The sequence below is a fragment of the Prionailurus bengalensis genome, chromosome C2 (assembly GCF_016509475.1).
Source record: "Prionailurus bengalensis isolate Pbe53 chromosome C2, Fcat_Pben_1.1_paternal_pri, whole genome shotgun sequence".
In the NCBI taxonomy this organism is placed as follows: domain Eukaryota; kingdom Metazoa; phylum Chordata; class Mammalia; order Carnivora; family Felidae; genus Prionailurus; species Prionailurus bengalensis.
The window spans coordinates 3,190,237-3,212,217 of record NC_057350.1 but is presented as its reverse complement, the minus strand read 5'-3'; the positions used below and the strand labels follow the sequence as shown (position 1 = coordinate 3,212,217).

General features: G+C 55.0%; 1 protein-coding gene across 5 annotated transcripts in view; it reads left to right on the top strand.

Moving 5' to 3' along the window:
* Positions 1-21,981, top strand: part of PKNOX1 (PBX/knotted 1 homeobox 1) — a 59,969-nt gene that overhangs the window by 15,491 nt on the left and 22,497 nt on the right. For 2 of the 5 annotated variants that reach the window (XM_043593512.1, XM_043593515.1), the window contains exons 2-6: positions 10,657-10,724; positions 12,239-12,346; positions 15,498-15,625; positions 18,369-18,540; positions 20,305-20,475. In XM_043593512.1, the coding sequence (XP_043449447.1) occupies positions 12,296-12,346; positions 15,498-15,625; positions 18,369-18,540; positions 20,305-20,475 (522 nt within the window). In that variant the 5' untranslated portion in view covers positions 10,657-10,724; positions 12,239-12,295. Of the gene's footprint in view, positions 1-8,666; positions 8,973-10,656; positions 10,725-12,238; positions 12,347-15,497; positions 15,626-18,368; positions 18,541-20,304; positions 20,476-21,981 lie in introns of those variants that run through there. The other 3 variants (XM_043593516.1, XM_043593513.1, XM_043593514.1) reach the window with 2 other exon arrangements.

Below are 21,981 nucleotides of genomic sequence, written 5' to 3'. Positions count from 1 at the left end.
GCCACGTGCCGGGGCCGGACGGGAGAGCGTGCCGCTGGCGTGCGCCCTGTGCGTGTGCACGGGCACCTGGACGGCGGCCCCTTTCACCAGCGCCTTGCGGGACTGAGCGAGTTCCGGGATTTTTGTAAGAGCGTCAAAGCCGCAAGGCTCTGTGCCTTCTGGGGGGTGCTTTTTCTTCAGGCCCCGGCAAGTCTGATGTCTTACTGCTTCTGTTCCGCTGGCCTGTGTGTTTGCACGTTCTGCTCTTGCTGTGGCCGAGTAGGGTATTCCGACAGTTGGTGTTTCTCAGACCTCTTAAGGGTGGTACAGCTCCTCGCGGACTTTCATTCTGCACGCATGTGAGAACAGGTCCCTTGAGTTTCTGAAAGGCACCGCGAATCTTGGCTGGGACACCGACGTGTTCCAAGAACAGGGAGCAGACTCTCCGCGAGCTACTGGAGGGAAAGCCGCTGGCCAAGTGGGCGGCTGCAAGGTTAGCCTGCGCACTCCGGGCGTGCTTCCTTCCCGTCCAGCGGCCCGCCAGGAGGCACAAGGACAATGAGGTACTTTGGGCAGCGCGAGGAAAACGTGAGCTACTTAGGAGTCAGCCTCCCCAAGAGTCCAGAAGACCTCCACAGAGACCGTCAAATATCATAAGAGATGTGCTCCTGGATGGGGTGACCTGGTGCTTGAGAGACGTCTCTTCTCCCCGCGTTGACCCGTAGATACCCGCTTGACACAGTTATCAGGTGGTTTCTTGACAGCCAGGACCTTCCACCCCCAGCACTCAGAGCAGAGCCTGGCACCGAGAAGAGCTCCGGGAAATATTTGCGGACGGAAGGAAGGGCACGGTCAAGCGCACAGCAAACGTGTGCCCTGCCTTCCCGTCGGACGGGTTGCTGGGAGCCCTTTCCAGGCTGCTCTGGGATGTAACCATCCTGTTGATGATCGATGACGGGTGACTGTAGTTGATTTCACCATCCCTTGGGAGGACATGAAGGTCCTGTTTCCATCTTTTGTTTTTAATTTTATTTTTAACTTTTTAAAATTTACATCCAAGTTAGTCAGCATCTAGTGCGACAGTGATTTCAGGAGTAGATTCCAGTGATTCATCCCCTACGTATATAACACCCAGTGCTCATCCCAAGTGTCCTCCTTGATGTCCCTTGCCCATTTAGCCCGTCCCCCTCCCACAGCCCTTCCAGCCACCCTCAGTTTGTTCCCTGTATTTAAGAGTCTCTTCTGTTTTGTCCCCCTCCCTATTTTTAAATTACTTTTGTATCCCTTCCCTTATGTTCACCTGTTTTGTCCCTTAAAGTCCTCATATGAGTGAAGTCATACGATATTTGTCTTTCTCTGACTAATTTCGCTTAGCAAAATACCCTCCAGTTCCATCCACGTAGTTGCAAATGGCAAGATTTCACTCGTTTTGATTGCCGAGTAATACTCCATTGAATATATATACCACATCTTCTTTATCCATTCATCCCTCGATGGACATTTGGGCTCTTTCCATACCCTGGCTATTGTTGATAGTGCTGCTATAAACATGGGGGTGCATGTGTCCCTTTGAAATAGCACACCTGTATCCCGGGGATAAATGCATAGTAGTGCATGCAATTGCTGAGTCGTAGGGTAGATCTATTTTTAGTTTTTTGAGGCACTTCTGTACTGTTTCCCAGAGTGGCTGCACCAGCTTGCATTCCCAGTGTTTCCATTTTTTATTAAGGTGGCTTAAAAACATTGTCAGCATCTAGCATTTCTTTTTTTTTTTTTTTTTAATTTTTTTTCAATGTTTTTTTATTTATTTTTGGGACAGAGAGAGACAGAGCATGAACGGGGGAGGGGCAGAGAGAGAGGGAGACACAGAATCGGAAACAGGCTCCAGGCTCCGAGCCGTCAGCCCAGAGCCCGACGCGGGGCTCGAACTCCCGGACCGCGAGATCGTGACCTGGCTGAAGTCGGACGCTTAACCGACTGCGCCACCCAGGCGCCCCAGCATCTAGCATTTCTTGCTCTAAGTTTTGAATGCCCTTTGAAATGAGGCTTTTCAGCATAGAAAAGATTATTTGAGGTTAATTTTTTTAAGTTTTTATTTATTTATTTTGAAAGTGAAAAAGCATGAGCAGGGGAGGGGCAGAGAGAGAGGAGAATCCCAAGCAGGCCCTGCACTGTCGGCACAGAGGCTCGAACTCACGAACCACGAGATCATGACCTGAGCCAAGGTTGGATGCTTAACCTGACCGAGCCTTTAACTTCCCTTGTACGTTCGGAGCCATTGTTTTCATTCCTGGTTTTTTTTTTTTTTAAGCTTATTTATTTGAGAGAGAGAGAGAAAGAAAGCAGGGGAGGGGCAGAGGGAGGGGGGGAGAGAGAGAGAGATACAGAGAGAGAGAGAGAGAGAGAGAGAGAGAGAGAGAGAGAGATTCTTAAGCAGTCTCCACACCCAATGCGGAGCCCAACACAAGGCTCAGTCCCACAAACCCTGAGATCATGATCGGAGCTGAAGTCGAGGGGTGCTCAACCGACCGAGCCTCCCAGGCGCCCCTGTGGTGTTAAGTGTACTGGATTTAATTGTCATTTTAGGCACAGGGAATATCTGACCAAACAAGTAAAACTTTCTCAAGTAGGTCTAATAATTTAAAGTTACCTATGTAGTGAATGTCAAGTTCTTTCCACACCTGGCTGTCCGGAAGTGAGCTTTGTGGGGTGAGGAACTTGGCTTTGCTCCCTGCTGTATTCCCAGTGGCTACAAGAGTGCCCAGCAATCCATGTGCTTGCGTACATCAAGAATGTTCTCGGGGCGCCTGGGTGGCTCAGTCATATGAGCGTCCGACTTCGGCTCAGGTCATGATCTCGCAGGTCGTGAGTTAGAGCCCCACGTCGGGGTCTGTGCTGACAGCTCGGAGCCTGGAGCCTGCTTCGGATTCTGTGTCTCCCTTTCTCTCTGCCCCTCCCCTGTTCAGTCTCTCCTTCAAAAATAAATGGTAAAAAATATTAAAGAATGTTGATAATCCCTATAAATGTCTCTTTTATACCTTTTCAATAAAGTAAAAAAGAAAAATTGTGTCTAAAATTAGAAGCTTAATTATACATTTGTATTGGAGTCCCGGCTAATATATAACATTAATTTGCCAAATTTTCTTAAATACTACAAACACCCTAAAGGTCAAATACATAGTTTATTATGAGACTTAACATAAAAATATTCAAATCTAAATCTTCCACAGGCCTCACGGCCACCTCCCTGGCAGTAACTGAGTCTCCCAGCCTGGCAGGGGCTCCCCTGTGGGACCCACATCGGCGGGGGGGGGGGGGGGGGGGGGAAGGGGGAGTTGTGGCTTGGATGCCAGGGGACAGGCTACAGCCCTGTTAGGGCCTGCCCTCTGCCCCCCACCCCCCGTCTTCGCTTCTGGCCTCTGCAGACCTCCCAGCCCGCAGGACCCTTCCCAGATCCATCCACCGAGGACTTCAACACTCGGTGGGATTCAACGAATCTGTTTATACCTGTTCTTTTCTGAAAGACTAAACCCCTTCATCCCGTCAGCCTGGATGGGAATGTATGCAAACACGAAAATGCCTCCCTGTGGATTTGGGCCACGTTGCGTGTTGTGCAGCATTTACACCGCGTTGAGAAGAGTGTACCGTGTTCTGTGGCCAACTGTGCACGTGGTCGGGTTTCTCTGCACACCAGTCACACGGCTCGGGAGGCTCAGGACCCCTTTGGGCCCCGGGTTTCATTCGTCTTTGCCAACATAGTGTAGCACTCTTGTTTTAAATTTAAATCGCTAGATGAAAAAGGATTATTCGTTGAGAGATTGTATCTCTTTCGTGACTAGTGAGTTGTAGTATTTCTGTACGTGAGAATCAGAAGGCTGTGTTTTCCTCGTTTGTCTTAGTCCGGCCAGATCTCTTGAGCGGGCACCAAAGTGACAGCTTCAGTACGTGACGTGTCCTTTTTTTATGGGATGAAATTTCCAGAAATAAACCAGGCAAAGCTATTCCAACGGCTCAGCGCCACGATATCATACGTACGTTGGGCTGGCCATTCTTCAACTTGGATTTTGGAGCTCTGTGCGTTAAGGAGTTAAGGCAGTGTTGAGTGTGAACCTAATAGGAACTTCCCTTTCTGTGTAATGGAGGGAAGAAATAGGGATTCGTCGATTGTTTCTAAATCTCCGGCTAGCCTTGGTTTCTGCAAAATGCCTAGCAAAACCAGCTTTTGATAAAAAGGAGCCTTGCTGACTGTCCGTCCTGGGGTTGGATGCTTTAGTTATTTCGCGGGTAATGACAGCTTTCACTTGGGCGCTCAGACTCCGTCCTGGGCCTGGTGCGGCCGGCCACAGAGCCGGCTTGCAGCCAGCAGACTGCCTCCTCCTGAACCACCGAGGCCTGAAGTCTGCTGGGGGCTGTTGGCCTGCCCGCGTGCAGGTGCCAGTCGGCCCCGCTGCCCGGGGGTGGTGGGGCATTTTGCTGGGGAGTGGAATTTGGAAGGGGGCTCCGAAAATTATGAGCAACACGTTGGCACGAGGCTCCCGCCCCGCGTCCGAGGCCACTTTCAACCTCTTGGGCAAATGGCGCCACCTGCTGGCACCTTCCTGCCACCCTGTGGTGTCCTGTCCCGTGGGTGACCTGTGGGTGACCTCGCTACTCTGCCCCGCCCCTGGTTTCACCCAGCAGTGTGTCAGTCGGAGAGAGTGACCCTTTGTGAACAATTCCTTGCGTAGGGGCGCCTGGGGGGCTCGTCGGTGAAGCGTCCCATCATGATCTCGGCCCGGGTCGGGATCTCACGATTCGTGGGTTCGGGCCCTGCATCAGGCTCCTCGAGCACAGTACGCAGCCTGCTTGGGATTCTCTCTCCCCCTCCCTCGCTGCCCCCTCCCTCGCTTGTTCCTGCTCTCTCTCTCCTTCCCTCTCTCTCTCTCTCTCAAAATGAAGACATTAAAAAAAGTTCCTCGCATAGTATTCTATTGTAGGGCACGTATTTTCAAGCTTTTGGCACAGATTCCCAATTTTCCCTTCAGACTGGCTGCACTACTTACATCGGACATTGTAGTCTTAACAAGGTCTGATAGAAGAACCGTAAATCTAGACGGTTTTGAAATAAAATCCTGACTTTCCCCCAGTATTTGTTATGGACGTTTTTTCATTTTCTTAACCGACTAGGCTCCAGACCCAGCGCAGAGCCTGACACGGGGCTCGAACACGATGACCCGGAGATCAAGAGCTGAGCCGAGCTCAAGACTCCCAACGCTTAACCGACTGAGCCGCCCCGGTGCCCCTGTTGTGAAACCAAAGGGCTGAACGAGTGGCAGGGGGATCCCTCGCCACCGGGACTCATCAGTTGTTGACTCTGGCCACAGCGTGTTTGGCCGCATGGGAGCGCCTGGTGACCATGCAAAGGTGTGGGTCTCGTGACCACACCCCTAAACATCGCAGCCCTTGCTGACAGGTGCTTCCTGGGAAGGAGCAGCACTGCCATGTGGGCAGCAGCCCTGTCTCCGGGGTCGGCTCCTGTCCGCTCCGTGTGGCCCCCCAGAGCCCCTCCGTCGCCTCTCACAGCTTTCGTCATGTGTTCAGTTGGTTGTCGCTCCTTCAGTCTCTTTGAACCCGGAACAGTCCCTCATCCTTTTTATAACCCTACAAGTGTTAAACTGAAAGACGAAATTTTTTTTAATGTTTATTTATTTTCGAGACAGAGACACAGCAAGAGCGGGGGAGGGGCAGAGAGAGGGAGACACGGAATCCGAAGCAGGCTCCAGGCTCCGAGCTGTCAGCACAGAGCCCGACGCGGGGCCCAAACCCACAAACTGTGAGATCATGACCTGAGTTGAAGTTGGACGCTTAACTCACTGAGCCACCCGGGCGCCCCTATGAGTGTTAAACTTAAAAACTTCTTACTTTGGGGCGCCTGGGTGGCGCAGTCGGTTAAGTGTCCGACTTCAGCCAGGTCACGATCTCGCGGTCCGTGAGTTCGAGCCCCGCGTCGGGCTCTGGGCTGATGGCTCAGAGCCTGGAGCCTGTTTCCGATTCTGTGTCTCCCTCTCTCTCTGCCCCTCCCCCATTCATGCTCTCTCTCTGTCCAAAAAATAAATAAACGTTGAAAAAATAAATAAATAAATAAATAAATAAATAAATAAATTTAAAAAAACTTCTTACTTTGAATCTCAGTCTTGCAGAGACGTTGCAAAAACTGTACCGACTTGCCACGTGCCTTCCCCAGTGTTCACATTTTACCAAACGTATGCCCACTCTCTCCATCTCTCTATCACTGTGTTTGCGTGCACATGTGTGCATATACACATATACACGTATGTGTGTGCGTACATTTGAGAGAGTAAGTTGTAGATGTGATGCCCCCCAGTATTTCCATATGCATCCCAAAGCAAGGATGCTGTCTTCATTAACCACAGCACAGTTACCAAAATCAGGAAAGTGACTGGTAAAATACTCTTACCTACTCTGACTGTGTAAACTTTGCCGGTCGTCTCACGAATGAGCGACTGTCTCGCTACCGGCAAAAAGGAAAGAGCATTTGGGGGGCCCAGGCCCCCGTTGAGGACCACACACACCTGTCGCTTCACTTACTGGAGAAGTCTATCGGCCTCTTGCACGTTCCCGCTTTGGAAGCTTACGGGCCAGTCACTTCGTAGATTGCCCCTCAGTTTCGGATGGTGAGCGCAGCCTCGGATCGGTCAGGACTCCTCCCAAGTCTTAGGTGTCCTTCTCGGGAGGGCTGTGAGGTTCCTTTGTCTCCTTACTGATCATCGGAATGTTCACCATCTGGTTACATGTTGTCTGCCGGGTGTCTTCACTGCAAAGCTGCTGTTTTCCCGTGTAATCAGTGGTACGTTAGGGCAGGTGTGCTGACATCAGGTGCGTTTCCTCTTCCGGGCCTCGTACGGGTCTCCCCGAGGAGTCCCGCCTGAGGCTTGGGTTACTGTGCGTGTTGCCAGCGCGATGGCATTGCATCCGCCCCTACCTACTGGATGGACCGCGCTATAATTCAGAGCTGTGCCTTCCCCCACTTTGTCCTTCATTTACGTGCGCGTATCAACACGGACGGCTCTGGGCAGCGTCGACGTTTTCACAGTGCTTGTTCTTGGAGCGCGTGAGCGCGGAAGGTCTTCCTGCTTCTTTGAGTCACCTCCGATTTCCTGTGAAAGCTTCCTCTGGTTTTCAGAGTCAGGCCTTTCGCCTCTTTGGTTGGCTTTATTCCTGGGCACCTCATTGGACTCACCGATGGTTGTTTTTACTCCGAGTACTGTCATACCCCGTCGCCCGTTGTCCCACGTTTGGCCCGTGAGAGCTTCTGCAAGCTGCTTTGACTCCTTCTGGCTTGTCCCCATAATTTTTGAGCACAGGCTCCGGGTCACCTTGTGCCCACCCTGCCCCAGCCCTGGGATCACGTCAGCCACTGCTCTCCGGAGCCCCGATTCTTTGTTCTGGGGAGTGACATTTATCACCCAGGGTCTGGGTGGTACCGGGTGTCGCTGCTTCTCCACCGTCTCGGGGGACAGGGCTGAAGCAGGTGCACACGTGTGTGTGTGTGTGTGTGTGTTGAACGCACGGGAACTCACACCGACAGCTCCACTTCCGTTCCAGCAGGGCGGGGTCCCCACGAGCCGTTCTCTGTCTGTGTTTGGGGCCCCTTCTCTGTCACCGACCGTCCTGTGCTTATTCCCCGTGTATTCGTGTGTCTTCCCAGTCTCACGAAGCATCTGCCTGTTTATCAAACCCAAGGAAGTGTACCTTTTAAGTCAGGAAGTCAGTGGGGTGTTGCAGGAAGAGGCTCGTCCATCCGCTGTGTCGTGGCTCCGTGCCCGAGGGGGGGCGGCCTCCTCCAGGCCCAGTGAGGGAGGGCGCTTCCAGAGCTGAGGGCAGGGCGCCACCGGCCTGTGCGGGGAGTGCCGCGGGTGGAAGCAGGGCTGCCCCGCGTCCTCGCCGCTGAACGAGAGGAGCGGGCGGCGCAGGGACGCAGGGCCTCGGATCGGCGCCACTTCCTGTGCCTGAGTCCCCGTGGGCGGCGCACCGAGGGCCCCGTGTTCACCTGCATGCGCGGCGGGGCTCGCCCAGGGGAGGACCCTCCGACGGAGCTGGGAGCCCAGGCGGGGCCCTGCACCCTCTTTCGGGAGTACGGTGTCCCTGCATAAAAGCCAGGGGCCGTTCTGACGCCGTCCCGTGGACGCGTATGTGCAGGCCTCCCGACACGGCTGGCCCCGGACTCTGATGGAGGGCTGCGCGCTGTCGGCCAAGCTCGGCGCCGGACCGCGTCCTGGCGGACGTGCCTCGGTGACGTTTGACGGAGGCCGCTCCCGGCTCGGCCCGGCCTGGAGAGGAGGGCGGTGTCGCTTTCAGGTTAGCTATTCTTTAGACGGACGTTTGCGGACCACCTCCTTCTCCGCCGTGAATAGCGCCCGACGTCCAGATGGCTGGGGGGTGGGGGGGCTGCCTCCCTCCCCGCTGTGGCTGCGCAGCTCCGAGAAGACGGGCCCCCGGGGACCCGGGCCGGGCCCGTGCTGGCCCCGACACCCCCCGGCCGAGTCTCCTGGTCTCGGTCGGCTCGTCTGTGAGGCGACGCCTGCGCCCCCTCGCCGCGTGCGTGTGGGGTTGCGTGAAACCACAGGCGTGGAGGAGGCCCCGACACGGACGCACGTTTCCGCTCGGCCTCACCCGATGTCTCCGTGGCCGGGAGGGTGAAGCCGTGTGACCAGGGGGTTACTCGCCACGTCTGCCCCGTCCTGCAGGTGTTCCCTAGGGAGGGTGGCTCTGGCGTCGACTGTCTGTCTCGCGGAAAGTGCGCTGAGGACGTGGACCCCCCCAGAGCTGTTCTTTGAGCCTCCGTCGGAGCAGTGCCGCGAGCTGCTCTCGTTCCGGCGGCCACGGAAGTAACGGTGACAGGAGAAAGGGCTCAAAAGCGCAGCGAGGACACGTGGGTGTCGGGGCCCGCGGAGCTGGGGTGACTCGCGTGTCCAACGCGCGCCCCGTCAACGGTGAGCGCTTTGGGGCGGGACCAGACGCCGTGCCGGTCGTGGGGGACGCGGCAGGACGGCCCTTACCGTGTAGCGGGAGAAACCACGAGGCACCGCGGGCCGAGCCCGGGGTGGACGGCGGGGCCCCAGAGGGCTGTGCACGGCAGGCGAGGGCGAGGCACTGGCAGGGCCACCTGGGGACGGTGACGTGGTGACGGGGTGCGTGCGGGCACCGGCCAGGTCCCCAGGAGGCCGGAGCGCGGGGCAGAAGTGCGCGGGGGGAGCACTGTACTGCCTGAGGACGAGGCGGGTGCTCCCTGACATGGACACAGCTCCGAGTAGGGGAGGGCTGGCCAGGGACTTGCCCTGCAGGGGGGTTTTCACCAGGACTGCGTTTCTGAAAGGTGGACTCTGGAGGGGAGGAGGGGGAAGGCCAGAGGTTCACCTGAGCCCTGCCGGTGATCAAGGTTGGGGCCAGCGGCCTGGGGTGGAGGGGGAGGCGAGAGTCCAGGGGGAGGGCCAGCCTTTGGTCAAGGCACAGACGGTTGGGAGGTGCTCAGTGACAGGTGTGCCCGTGTCTCAGCATCGGGGGTGCCAGGGGCACAGAGGGCAACTTCAGCGGCGGCTCCACAGGAGTTCCTGGTCTAGCCGTGGGCTTGCCACATCCCGCCCTTCTCTCCTGCCCTCCCCGGCCCACGGACACACCCCTGCAGGTCCACTCTGCAGGTGGCCGTGCTCAGGTGCTCAGCTGCGATGACAGATGACATGGCCGACGCCCCTTACCCCACCCACCTCCTCCACGGCGTCAGCGGCGCCACTTGGTTCTGCTCTTGTCCCGCTGGCCGCGGCTCCCATTCTGGGCTGGTGCCCCACATTCCCACCCCGTCCCCCCTGGGCGGACTCACCCAATCTGGGGGGCTCTCCAGACTGCCTCGGTGTCCTGCCGAAACAAAGTCCCACCACCCGGGTAGATGAAAGCCACAGAAACGTATTTTTTTGCAGCTCTGAAATCAACCTGCAACCTGAAGGCTCTAGGGGAGGGTCCCTCCTGCCTCTTTCAGCTCCTGGTGGCCCCAGGCGTTCTTGGCTTGTGGCCGTGTCCCTCCAGTGTCACCCTGTCTTCACGTGGCATCCCCCCTGTATGCCTCGGGTCTTGTTCTCCCCACTCCCACCCTTAAAGGGCACCAGTCACTGGATTTAGGGCTCCCCTAAATCCGGGATGATCTCCTCGTAAGATCCTTCACATAATTCCATACATAAGGACCCTATTTCCTAGAGAAGGTCCCATTCGCAGGGCCCAGGGGCTGGGATTTGGCCATCTCCTGGAGGACGCTGTTCAGCCCCTGCACGCACCAGCCATGCTTGATGGTCACTAAGTCTGCATTTCTTTTTTTTTTTTTCTTTTTTTTTTAATGTTTATTTCTGAGAGAGAGAGACAGAGCATGAGCAGGGGAGGGGCAGAGAGAGAGGGAAACACAGAATCCGAAGCAGGCTCCAGGCTCCGAGCCGTTAGCACGGAGCCCGACGCGGGGCTTGAACTCATAGATGGTGAGATCATGACCTGAGCCGAAGTCGGAGGCTCAACCGACTGAGCCACCCAGGCGCCCCACCAAGTCTGCGTTTCTGGCACAGACTCATTTATTGAGAACCTGTAGGAGCAGCATCTCAAACCTAAAATGTCCCGACTCTTGCTCTCTCCTCCCAGGCCACACAACCTGCTCTGATCCAACTGCTGAGTCCGGGACATGTGGCTCTGCTCGGCCAGTTGCTCAGGTGGGAATCCCCATGGCCCCCAGCCTGTCTGTGGCTGCACACCTGTCCTTGTGCCCCTGTGTCGTCACCCTGCTGCTCACACCTTCCCGTGGGTCCCTGTCCCCCTGACACGGGGGACTGTGACCCATGAGGGTGTGTGGGACCTGGTCCTGTGCCTCCCGCTCCCTTGCCTTCTTCCCCTTCTCCTTTGTCATGCCGCCCAGCCACGCTAGCTGTCCTCCAGACACACTGCACCCGGCTCCTTCCCGTCCCCCTGCCTCTGGGTGTCTCCCACGGGCACTTGTAGCGGTCCTCCCCCAAGTATTCCGTGTCCCTGCCTGGTCGCCCTCACCTCATCACCTCCTGATGCCTGTGTGCACGGTGACCGGTTTGTGCCTGTCTGCCCCGGCCCCACGCTCTGCCAGTGCACAGGACAGGGCTTGAGACAGGAGCCTTTGCTGAAGGAAGGAGGGTAACCTCGTTTGCCCCTTGGCTTTTCGTGAGGTCACGTCGTGAGCCCCCACCTCATGCCGGCTCCCTGGGCAGGGGGGAGGCCCTGTTACTCGGGCTCCTCGGGGTAGCACGGCCCCCCGGGAGAGCCTCCCCCGGGGCGGGCCGTGGGCTGGACACCCTGCTCCTTCTGGCTGGGCCTCGGGACGTGCTTCTCACCCCGCCCCCGGCTTGCTGGTCTTCGACTGGATTTTTTCTAGTGAGCACAGTCTCCCAGAGCGTTGCTTCCCCCGGTGACCTTCAGTGGCCGAGCTAGGGCAGAGCAAGCGGAATAACTGCCCTTGACCTCGTGACCTTGTCGGCACAGCCTGGGCTGTCGGAGCCTCTCTGGCCGCCCCAGGACATTATCGGTTCCCATGCCACAGTGCAGGTGCTCCTAGCCCCCCGCCCCCACCCCTGCTGCTGTAATGAGTTACTTTACGTTGTCCTCAAGTTAAATGAACCGTCTTTCCGCCTGTGTATCACACCTGTGTTAGGGGAGAGCCCTTCACCGCTCCCGTCTGAGGTCCGGTCTCCGGACCCCCGGTCGCTGGGCTCTGTGTCCGGGGCGCGTGGCCAGAAGGGCGCCCTGTCACCCGGCTGGGAGAGCTGGCCCTGCATCCTGCCCCCCGCTGCACGTGTGGTCCCTGACATTCCCTGTATTTGTGGCCCCGCCCCCCCCCCCCCCCATCCCTGCGGCCTTGGCTGCCCCAGGGAAGCTGAGCCTCACCGACTCGCTGTGGTGCCCCAGGACCCACAGCGCTGTCCTGCGTGTGTAGACGGTTACTTGATGCTTGTTGGCTGAGTGGATGAATGAACCCAGGTGGCTAAAACCTGAAAGCCAGTCAGGGCCCGGGGCAGGGACAAACACGTGACCGCTAAGTGAGTGGGGTGGTGCTGAGGGGGGTCGGCTCACGACAACGCCGGGGTGGCGTTTCCCTCTCTGCGCAAGCACGTGTTCTTGAGAAGTACCCGGGTGCCGTGGAGGGGGGGCCCAGAGTGCCCTGCAGTTACTAACTGACGCTCTTCTGCTTTTGTTTCCCCAGACGCCATTTGCTTTTGACGCAAGATGATTTGATGCTTTCCTATGAGACCCATGAACCATGATGGCTACACAGACGCTAAGCATAGACAGCTACCAAGACGGGCAACAAGTGAGAGCTGGGGCTTTATTCTGCATTCTCAGTGCCGCCAGGGGACCGGCGCCTTGTGTGGTTTCGTTCAGTTTCATCGGGCTGCAGGTCCAGTTTCAAGTGCGCCCTGCGGCTCGTACGTGTTGCTGCCCGGAGAGGCCGGCCATGGAGCTGTTGGCGTCGCTTCCCCCGGGGACAGCAGGCCGCCAGCGCTTTTGACTCCCCGAGTCACGGTTTCTCGGGGGTTTGCCCTGTTAGTGTCTGTGTTGGCGAGGCCTGTTGCCTTCAAAGAAAAGTGGGGTGCTGTTGCTAAAAGCCGGGCCCCCGGTGGCTGAGCCCAGCGGGCGGCGTGGTGCGGGCGGCAGAGGGCACCGTCCCGATGGACGGCGCGGCACGGATGCCGTGCCGTCTGCTCACGTCGCACGGCTGTGCCCGGACGGCTGGCTCTGGCACCGCGTGGGTGGTGTCCTGACCGCCCTCCCACTGTCCGTGGCCTTGGCTTGCCTTCGCAGCTGCAGCTGCGGGAAGGCCGGGTTTTGGGTTGTGTGCCCCGAAGCGCTCGGGAGGAGGGGGTGGGGGCCACCCCCGTCTCCCTCGAGCCCTGGAGCTCCGTGCAGCGAAGGCCTCCCAGCCTGCCTTTGCCCCTGCTTCCTGCGCTCAGGAGGCGGTGCGGGGATGCCCAGAGGCTCTCTTTTCTCCCTACTTGAAGATCCTGGTTAGTGGGCCCGACCAACTGATCAGGCTCGGTGGCCTCTCCCAGATGAGGTCACAGCCCTGCCTCAGTGAGGCTCCAGGTGGGCGCCCAGGACCTGAGGCGGCCTCCCTCGCGTCTCTCCTTGGTGGCCGGTCTCGTGCCCTTCCTGGCTTGGTTCCTGTGGCACAGACTTGGTTTTTGTGGGCTTTTGAAAAACGTCTCGGGGTCTGAGCTTCTTACAGGAATTGAGTTGGGGGGTCCCTTTCAGCCTGCTCTCTGCATCTTGAAGCCCCGCAATATTTCCAAGTGATTTTGTTTCTAAAACGCCAAGCTGGGGTTGTCCCTTCCTCTCCCTCTGCTGAACCCTGCGGGGGGGGGGGGGGGACCCTGCATCACCCTCGCACCCCCGCATCGCCCTCGCACCCACCTCTGCCCCTCTTTCCCACGCATCCCTGCCCCGTGGCCCTGGGCCTGGCCCTGGCTCTTCCTCAAGCAGCAGGGGGGCCAGTGCCTCCCTGTCTGGCAGGTCTTTGCACAAATCCTTCCTGGGAAGACTCCCCTGCCCGCCCCGGCACCCCCCCCCCCCCAAGCCTGCCCCCTGCTCCCTCCCTGCTTGCACCTGGTTCTCCTTTGTGGCACTGATCACCTGCTGGCAGATCCTGTTCGGAGTCCCCTCCCCCCGCAGGGCAGGCGGGCGTCCTGGTGCCCTGATGGGGTCGTGTCCTGTGCAGTGCCAGGCACGGGGAGGGACAGAGCCTCGCTTTTAACAGCCAAGCTCTTTCCCACGACACGCAAAACTCGTGAACGTTATGTTACGCGTTGACTGTCCCACGGTGTGGCTCTGCCTCCCCTCCACACTTGGACAGCGAGCTTTCCCTTCCTCCGCGACCATTAAAGAAAGAAAGAAACAAACCCAAAGACCTGAAATACATCTTTTGACGCTTGTTTATAATACTGTCGGATCTCCCTCCAGAAAGGTTGTGTTCGATTGGGCTTGTTAGTTGCTTTACTGCTTCGTGTTTTCAAGAGAGAAACAATTTCCCAGGCGCGCTGCGCCATCTGAAGGCAGTGGGACGGAGGTCTCCCTGCACATCTGGGCTGACAGACTAGAGCCTGCACCGCAGGACAGGGGCTCCCTCGCCGCCGGGCGGGCGACTACCCCCGGCTGTCAGGGGGGGTCGCATGGCAGGGAGCAGGCTCTCTCCCTGCCTGGGGACAAGCCCCTTCCCCGAGTGCCCCCACCAGCTGCTTCCCCGGGGCGGGGAGTCATGGCAGCTGGCGGCAGGGCAGGTGGGTTCCGGTCCTGAAGCAGCTGAGGGCACTGGTAATCTGCTCCTGGACAATTACAAGTTTGCTGCAGCAATTTAGGGTTTTTTTTTAATGTTTATTTTGAGAGCAAGTGAGTGCATGGTGCGGGGTGGCGGGGGTGGGGGTGGGGAGACGGGGAGGAGCAGAGAGGGAGAGAGACGCAGAGAATCCTAAGCAGGCTCCGTGCTGTCAGCACAGAGCCGGGCTTGGGACTCCATCTAACAACTGAGATCATGACCTGAGCCGAAAGCAGGAGTCGGTTGCTTAACTGACCGAGCCCCTCAGAGCCCCCCAGCAAGTTGGAATTTTTTTCTGTAAACTGAATTCTTTATGTTTAAGGATTTAAAGACTTTTCACCTAAGTTACAAACCAAAATAGCTAGTTTAAAGCAATTTACATTTATTTATTTACTTTTGAGAGACAGAAAGAGACAGTGCAAGCGGGGAGGGGCAGAGAGAGAAGGAGACACAGAATCCAAAGCAGGCTCCAGGCTCTGAGCCATCAGCACAGAGCCCGACGCGGGGCTGGAACTCACAAACCGTGGGATCGTGACCTGAGCCGAAGTTGGAGGCTCAAACAATTGACCCACCCAGGCGCCCCTTAGTTTAAAGCAATTTAAATGATAATATCTAGACGCTATTTCTTTAAACACCGCCAGTCTTTACTTTCTAAATACAGTGCTTTTTTTTTCAAAATGTTTATAGATGATGTATTCCTGAAATTTAAGAATAGATAGGGGAGAGTTTCAGCCCTGCCATGACTACGTTCGTTTTCGTGACAAGATAGGAAGAGTTTGGACTGTTTGTTTCTACCTCTCAAGCTGTGATGTTGCTCAGTGTGAGGGTTTAGGGCAGGAAGAGACACACACAGTAAGGTGACTTAATCCCCTCGGCACTCTGGAGGTGGCATATTTTTTGAAAATCACACGCAGTTCACAGATATCGGCCCTCAGTTTTCAAGATGATTTGGAAACTCAACCTTTGTTTTAGCCATTTGCAAAACGTGTCAGACTCAAAGGAGTTTTGTTGGTGGTAATTTTGATGGATTCTCGCCAGCCATCCAACTGTCTCCCACTTTACCAGTCCTCTTGTTTCTGCTTGAGGAGAGAATACTTAGTAGCAGTTTACTTTGTGTTTAGTAACAAAAACTCTCCTCCTCCTCCTTTCACAGATGCAAGTAGTAACAGAGTTAAAAACGGAGCAAGATCCCAACTGCTCTGAACCGGATGTGGAAGGAGTGAGCCCTCCCCCGGCGGGCTCCCAGACGCCAATGGACGCAGACAAGCAGGCCATTTATAGGTAGCGATGAGATGCGATGCGCGTGGGTTTTAGTAGGGGTAAGAGGAGCAGAGAAACTTGTTAAATGGAATATGCTGGAGCTGGCAGCTAGGCAGAGCATTAGGTATGGTGTGATAACCACTAGGGTGAGCAGTTTCTCGAATTAAGATGTTATTCCTACTACCTTAAAAAAAAGTTTTGGAATCTAAATCTATATTTTAGTCAACCCTGCAAGAAGAAACCTTCAAGCCCAGACAATTCTACTGGGGAATCCTACCAAAAATAAAGAAGAAAAAAACAGCAAGTCTACACAGTCTCTTCCAGAAAAAGGAAGAGGGGAGGCTTTCCAACTCAGCTTATGAATTGAGCATCACCGTGATACGCCACAGACAATACAGAAAGGAAAAGTACACACCAGCGCGCCTCACGAACTTGCACGTAAAAATAGTTAATCCAGTATTAACGAATGAAATTCAGTGACGTATGAAAAGAATCACCTGCAGTGACCAAGTAGAGTTTATCCCAGGAACTCAAGACTGATTCACTAGTCAAAGTTCAACCAGTGAGACCCACAACACGCTCGTATCGGTTGACACAGAAAAGTCAACAGCTAATTATGGTTGAAAGCTGTCAGCGAGGTGGTAATAGAGGGAAACTTTCCTAACCTGATGAAGGGCAACCTCCAAAAATCTACAGTTCTCATTATGTTTAGTGGCCAGTGACTGTTTTCTGTAAGATTGGGAATAAGGCAGAGATGTCCACTCGGCCTCCCCCTGTTCAGTACTGTAATGGAAGTCATAGCCAGTGCAGTAAGGCAAGAAAAAGAAAGAAAAGGCATACCAGCTGAGAAAGGAAGAGAGAAAACTGGCTTTGTGCACCAACAACACGATCGTCTACATCAAAAATCCCAAAGACTCCACCAAAAAATGTCCAGGACTGAGTTTAATAAGGTCACAGGTTACAAGGGCAACACACAGAAACAAATCCTCTTTCTATACCAGTAATATACACTTGGAAACGGAAATTAGAAAGACAATACCGTTTACAAGAGCACCAAATCAGGTGTAAACCTAACAAAACACAGACCCTTGATGCTGGAAACTGTAAATGCTGACGCAAGCAATCAGAGAGAACCTAGGTGGTGGGGCATACCATACTCATGGATTGCAAGAGTCGGCACAGCACAGATGTCATTTCCCCCGAAATCCATTTGCAGGGTTAGCACAATTGCGATTAAGGTCTCAGCGGGATATTTTTGTACATATAGGTAAGCCAGTTCTAAATTTTACATGGCAGATGAAGGAACTAGACCAGCTAAGACAGTGTTGAAGAGGAAGACTACAGTCGGGCTTCGAGGCTGACTCGGGTGTTACGGTAATGACGATGTCGTGATGCTGGTGAAGGGCTGGGATCAGCGTCACTGATAGTCCAGAAGTAGGTGTACAAAAACATGATTTATGTGACCTTTGCAAAGGTGCCAACACAGCTCGGTGGAGTGGAGGTAGCCCCTCCCACAAACGGTGTTGGAACAGTTAGACGTTCACCTGCTGGAAGAAGACCCTTGACCTCATCTCACGTTTTATACAGAAGTTGCCTCAAGATGGAGCATAGATCTCAGTGTAAGACTTGCAACTGGAGAACTGGTCTCTCCACACAGCGGAGCATCATGCAGCCATAAAAAGGAATGACGTACCAATACGCGGTACAGCACTGATGGTCCTTGAAAACGGTGTCACTAAGTGAAGGAGGCTAGAGGCCAAAGGGCACGTATCCTGTGATTCCTTTTACCTATCTATCTATCTGTTTATTTAATTTTTTATTTTTTAAAGTTTACACCCAAATTAGCTAGCATATAGTGCAGCAATGATTTCAGGAGTAGAGTCCTTCGTGCCCCTCCCCCATTTAGCCCATCCCCCCTCCCACAACCCCTCCATCAACCCTCAGTTTGTTCTCCATGTTTATGAGTCTCTTCTGTTTTGTCCCCCTCCCTGTTTTTGTATTATTTTTGCTTCCCTTCCCTTATGTTCATCTGTTTTGTCTCTTAAAAGTCCTCATAGGAGTGAAGTCATATGATTTTTGTCTTTCTCTGACTAATTTCACTTAGCATAATACCCTCCAGTTCCATCCACGTAGTTGCAAATGACAAGATTTCATTCTTTTTTGATTGCCGAGTAATACTCCATTGAATATATATACCACATCTCCTTTATCCATTCATCCCTCGATGGACATGTGGGCTCTCTCCATACTTTGGCTATTGTTGAAAGTGCTGCTATAAACATGGGGGTGCCTGTGTCCCTTCGAAACAGCACACCTGTATCCCGGGGATAAATGCCTAGTAGTGCCATTGCTGGGTCGTAGGGTGGTTCTATTTTTAGTTTTTTGAGGAACCTCCACACTGTTTTCCAGAGTGGCTGCACCAGTTTGCATTCCCATCCGTGATTCTTTTTATACGAAATGTCCAGAACTGGCGAATCCATAGAGACAGACAGTAGATTAGCAGTGGCTTGGGACTGGGGTTTGGGGGAAAATGGAGAGTGGCTGCTAATGACGATAGGGTTTCTTTGGGGGACGATGAGAATGTTATAAAATTGCCTTGGTGGTGAGTATAGTAAACACCACTGAATTGTCCGCTTTAGAGTGGATGTTGTTTCATACAGGAACTGTCTCTCGGCCGCGCTGTTATATAAGCCAGTGCATACGTACATACTAAAATGTTCTCCTGAAAATGTGGAACGTACACTTAAAATTTTTCTCCCCCCAGGCATCCACTATTTCCACTACTAGCTTTGTTGTTCGAAAAATGCGAACAGTCTACCCAGGGCTCAGAAGGCACGACCTCTGCCAGTTTTGATGTAGATATTGAAAATTTTGTAAGAAAGCAAGAGAAAGAAGGAAAACCCTTCTTTTGCGAAGACCCGGAAACCGACAATTTAGTAAGTAAAAGAAACGTTTTATTCTTACGTCTTATTGCTTCCCAGTTTCAAATGTGACCAATAAATTTTAAGCTTCCACTTAGAACTTTAGGATGTAGTTCTGCTAAAGGGGAGCATCATACAGTTCGCGAAATAGCTTCCCGTACCTGTGACCTCACTGTCCCCACGTCGTCCAGCTTCTCCAGTGACCTCACGTAAGAACCCGAGGAGAGGACCTGAGCCTGCATCGCAAGGGGCCGGGGACCCACTTCTCTCCTCAGCATTTGTAACGTCCCCCGGAGTCGGCGTGCTCACGCGCTGGGCTGCTCGGGCAGTGTGTCTGGGCCCCGCTTCAGTTCTTGGCCTCTCCCTGGTCACGGACACACGACCTTCTTCTCCAAGACAGACGGACCTCATGCTCAGTCTTGAGGCTGGTATTTGTGGCGGGAGGCAGGGCTGTCCGTGCGCTCAGGGAGGCCCGTGAACGGAGCGAGGCAGGCTTACCAGAGGGCTCCCAGGCTCCCCGCTGCTTCCCTCGGCCTTTCTGCTCGAAGCCAGTTGGTCTCACCTTGGCGCCCTCCCTCCAGCTCCGGCCCCGAGGTTCAGGGTTGTGTGTGCTTTCTCAAGGGAGCGGACACTTTGTTGGAGTGAACGTCGGTGCCGGACCCGGAGGGAGCGGGGCCCATCCGTGCTGGTGGAGAACTGTTTGCCTGTGGCCGGGGGCCTGCCCCTTCACCGGGTTTCCTTAGAGCACGTTAACTCCCAGCCCCGAGCCCTAGTCAGGGCCCTTAGCAGCAGAAAAGCATCCTTAGAAAAGTTTTCCCTGAATAAATTGCCTGCAGCTTTGTTGCTCTTCAAGTTTCTCATTATACATCCAGCCCTCACTGCCTAATGGATTTTGTGATGAGTTGTCCGACCTCGAGTAAGTCTCCTCATCTTTGAAATGGGACTAGCAGCGCCCGCCCTCTGGGGTGAGACTCAGAAGCTCTCTCCACCTCTGAATCTCTGTCATGCAGCCATCAGTGCGTGGGCCGCGGGTACAGCCAGAGTGGCCCCGGGCTCTCCTGACCGGTGTTCGAGCACAGGGCCTGGCAGGGTTTGGTTCGTGGTCACTCTCGGTCCACAAATGCCTGTGAATTACTGCCACCCAGGTCACAGGGGGAGGGGCTGGGCTCCGGGTTGTGGATTCCCGGCAAGTGGTGCTTTCCATCCGAGGCCGCTGTCTACCGCTGTGGGGCAGGTGACTCCGGAACTTAGTGACTTGACACAGTCACTGTAAAACTTTTGGGAAAACCGTAAAAGCCCGCATCTGGCACTGGGCGGGGAGTTCTCGGGCTCGACACCGAAAGCACAATCCGTAAAGGGCAGAGTCGGTTAACTGGGGTTTTGTCCAAATGAAGAGCTGCCCATGCGGTGGGCACGCACTCCTCCCCGTTTGCAGACGAAGAAGCGGGAGGTAAGCACCTCCCCGGCTGTGATGCGGGTCGGCCGTGGGGCCGGGCCGAGGCCCTGCCGTCTCCCGCTGCAGCGACTCCCCGAGGGCGGCCCTGGGACCATCTGGGTCCCCACACACCGGATGCAGCTGAAGTACGGAAGGTCGGCGGCGCCGGGGTGACTTACTGTTTGGCCTGATTTCTGACGTCGCTCCCCTTGTGTCCCCGGCGGTGCAGACGGTCGTGGCGACGCGGCTCGGGCCGGTCACGGAGCGGTCCTGTGCTGGTGACACCAACGGGCCGCTGTGCTCCTGCCTGTTCGTCTGAGAGCCTTCGTTGTCTCTGCTTCTAGATGGTGAAAGCAATCCAGGTTTTGCGCATTCATCTTCTTGAGCTGGAAAAGGTTAACGAGCTCTGCAAAGACTTCTGCAGTCGCTATATCGCTTGTCTGAAGACGAAAATGAACAGCGAGACCCTCCTGAGCGGGGAGCCTGGAAGCCCGTACTCCCCCGTCCAGTCCCAGGTATTTACGTACGTTTGGGCCCCGCTCTGCTCCTCGGTTACCGTCCTGTCCACAAGGGGACGGACGGCTGCTCGTCACCGTCAGTCCGGAGACCGACAGCCCTTTCAGAACGTCTGGGCTGTCTACGGCCGTCCTGCCCAGAGAGGTTTCTAGATCTCTGAGCCTGGCCTGGGCTGGCAGTGAATTCCCTCAAGCCCGAAAGACAGTCCCTCCGGGCATCACGCAGCCACTGAAGTGAGGCCTCGGTCTGTGTACCGTGCCCCGGATCCCGTCCTTCCGGGGGATAGAGTACCGTTCACTTCTTTCCTTCTTTTTTAAAATATGTTTTTTGTTGATTATTTCCTAAAATTGTGGTAAGGTACACGTGTCATGAATGTGCCATCTTAACCATTTAAAAATTTGTTTTGACGTTTTAATTTATTTTTGAGACAGAGACAGAGTATGAGTGGGGGAGGGGCAGAGAGAGAGAGGGAGACCCAGAATCCCAAGCGGGCTCCAGGCCCCGAGCTGTCAGCACAGAGCCCGACGCGGGGCTCGAACTCGTGAACCGTAAGCTCACGACCTGAGCCGAAGTCGGCCCTCAACCGGCCGAGCCCCCCAGGTGCCGCTCATCGTAACCGTTTTTACGCGCACAGGTCCGTGTCTGAAGCACGTCCACACTGTCGCGCCACCGTCCCCGCCCTCCGTCTCCAGAACTTCCCACGTTCTCAAACTGGAAGCCTGTCCCTGTTAACGACTGACTCCCCCTTCTCCCCTCCGCAGTCCCTGGCTCCCACCATTCGACTTTCTGTGTGTATGGGTTTGATTCGTCTGGGCACCTGATGTAAGGGAAATCCTACAGTATTTGTCTTTCTGTGTTTGGCGTATTTTGCGGAGCGCAGTGGCCTCAAGGTCCACCCACAGGAAGCCCTGGTGCCCTTGAGCCGTTCTGGTGGCAGGCGGTGGTCCGTGTGGCTGTAATCTGCACTTCCCTGATGGCTGACGGCGCCGACATCTTTCCGTGGGCTTAGTTGCCATCTGGAGATCCTCTCTGGTAGAACGTCTGCTCGTGTCTTTTGCCCGTTTTCTAGGTTTTTTTTAACTGTTGTTTTGAGAGTATTCTAGATCCGAGTCTCTTACTGGCTATGTGGTTTGTAAATATTTTCTCCCAAGTCCGTGGCTGATCTTTTCATCCTCTTCACAGGGTCTTTTGCAGAACAAACATTTTAAATTTTGATCAAGTCCCACGTATCAGCTCTTCCTTTGGTGAGTCTGAGAACTCTGCCGAGCCCTGGAGCCCCAAGATTTCCTCCAGTCCTTTCTCTGCAAGCTGGGTGTTTTGCACTCAGGTCCATGACCCATCTTGAGTTAACTCTTGTACGCAGTGTGAGGGTTTAGGTGGAGGCTGCTTCCGGAAGTTCCTCCGTTGAGTTGCTTTTGTGACACTGTCACAATGCCGGTCTGTTTGTGTCTGTTTCTGTCCCCTCTGTTGTCACACTGCTGGATGTATTCCCACCGTGTAGCTGT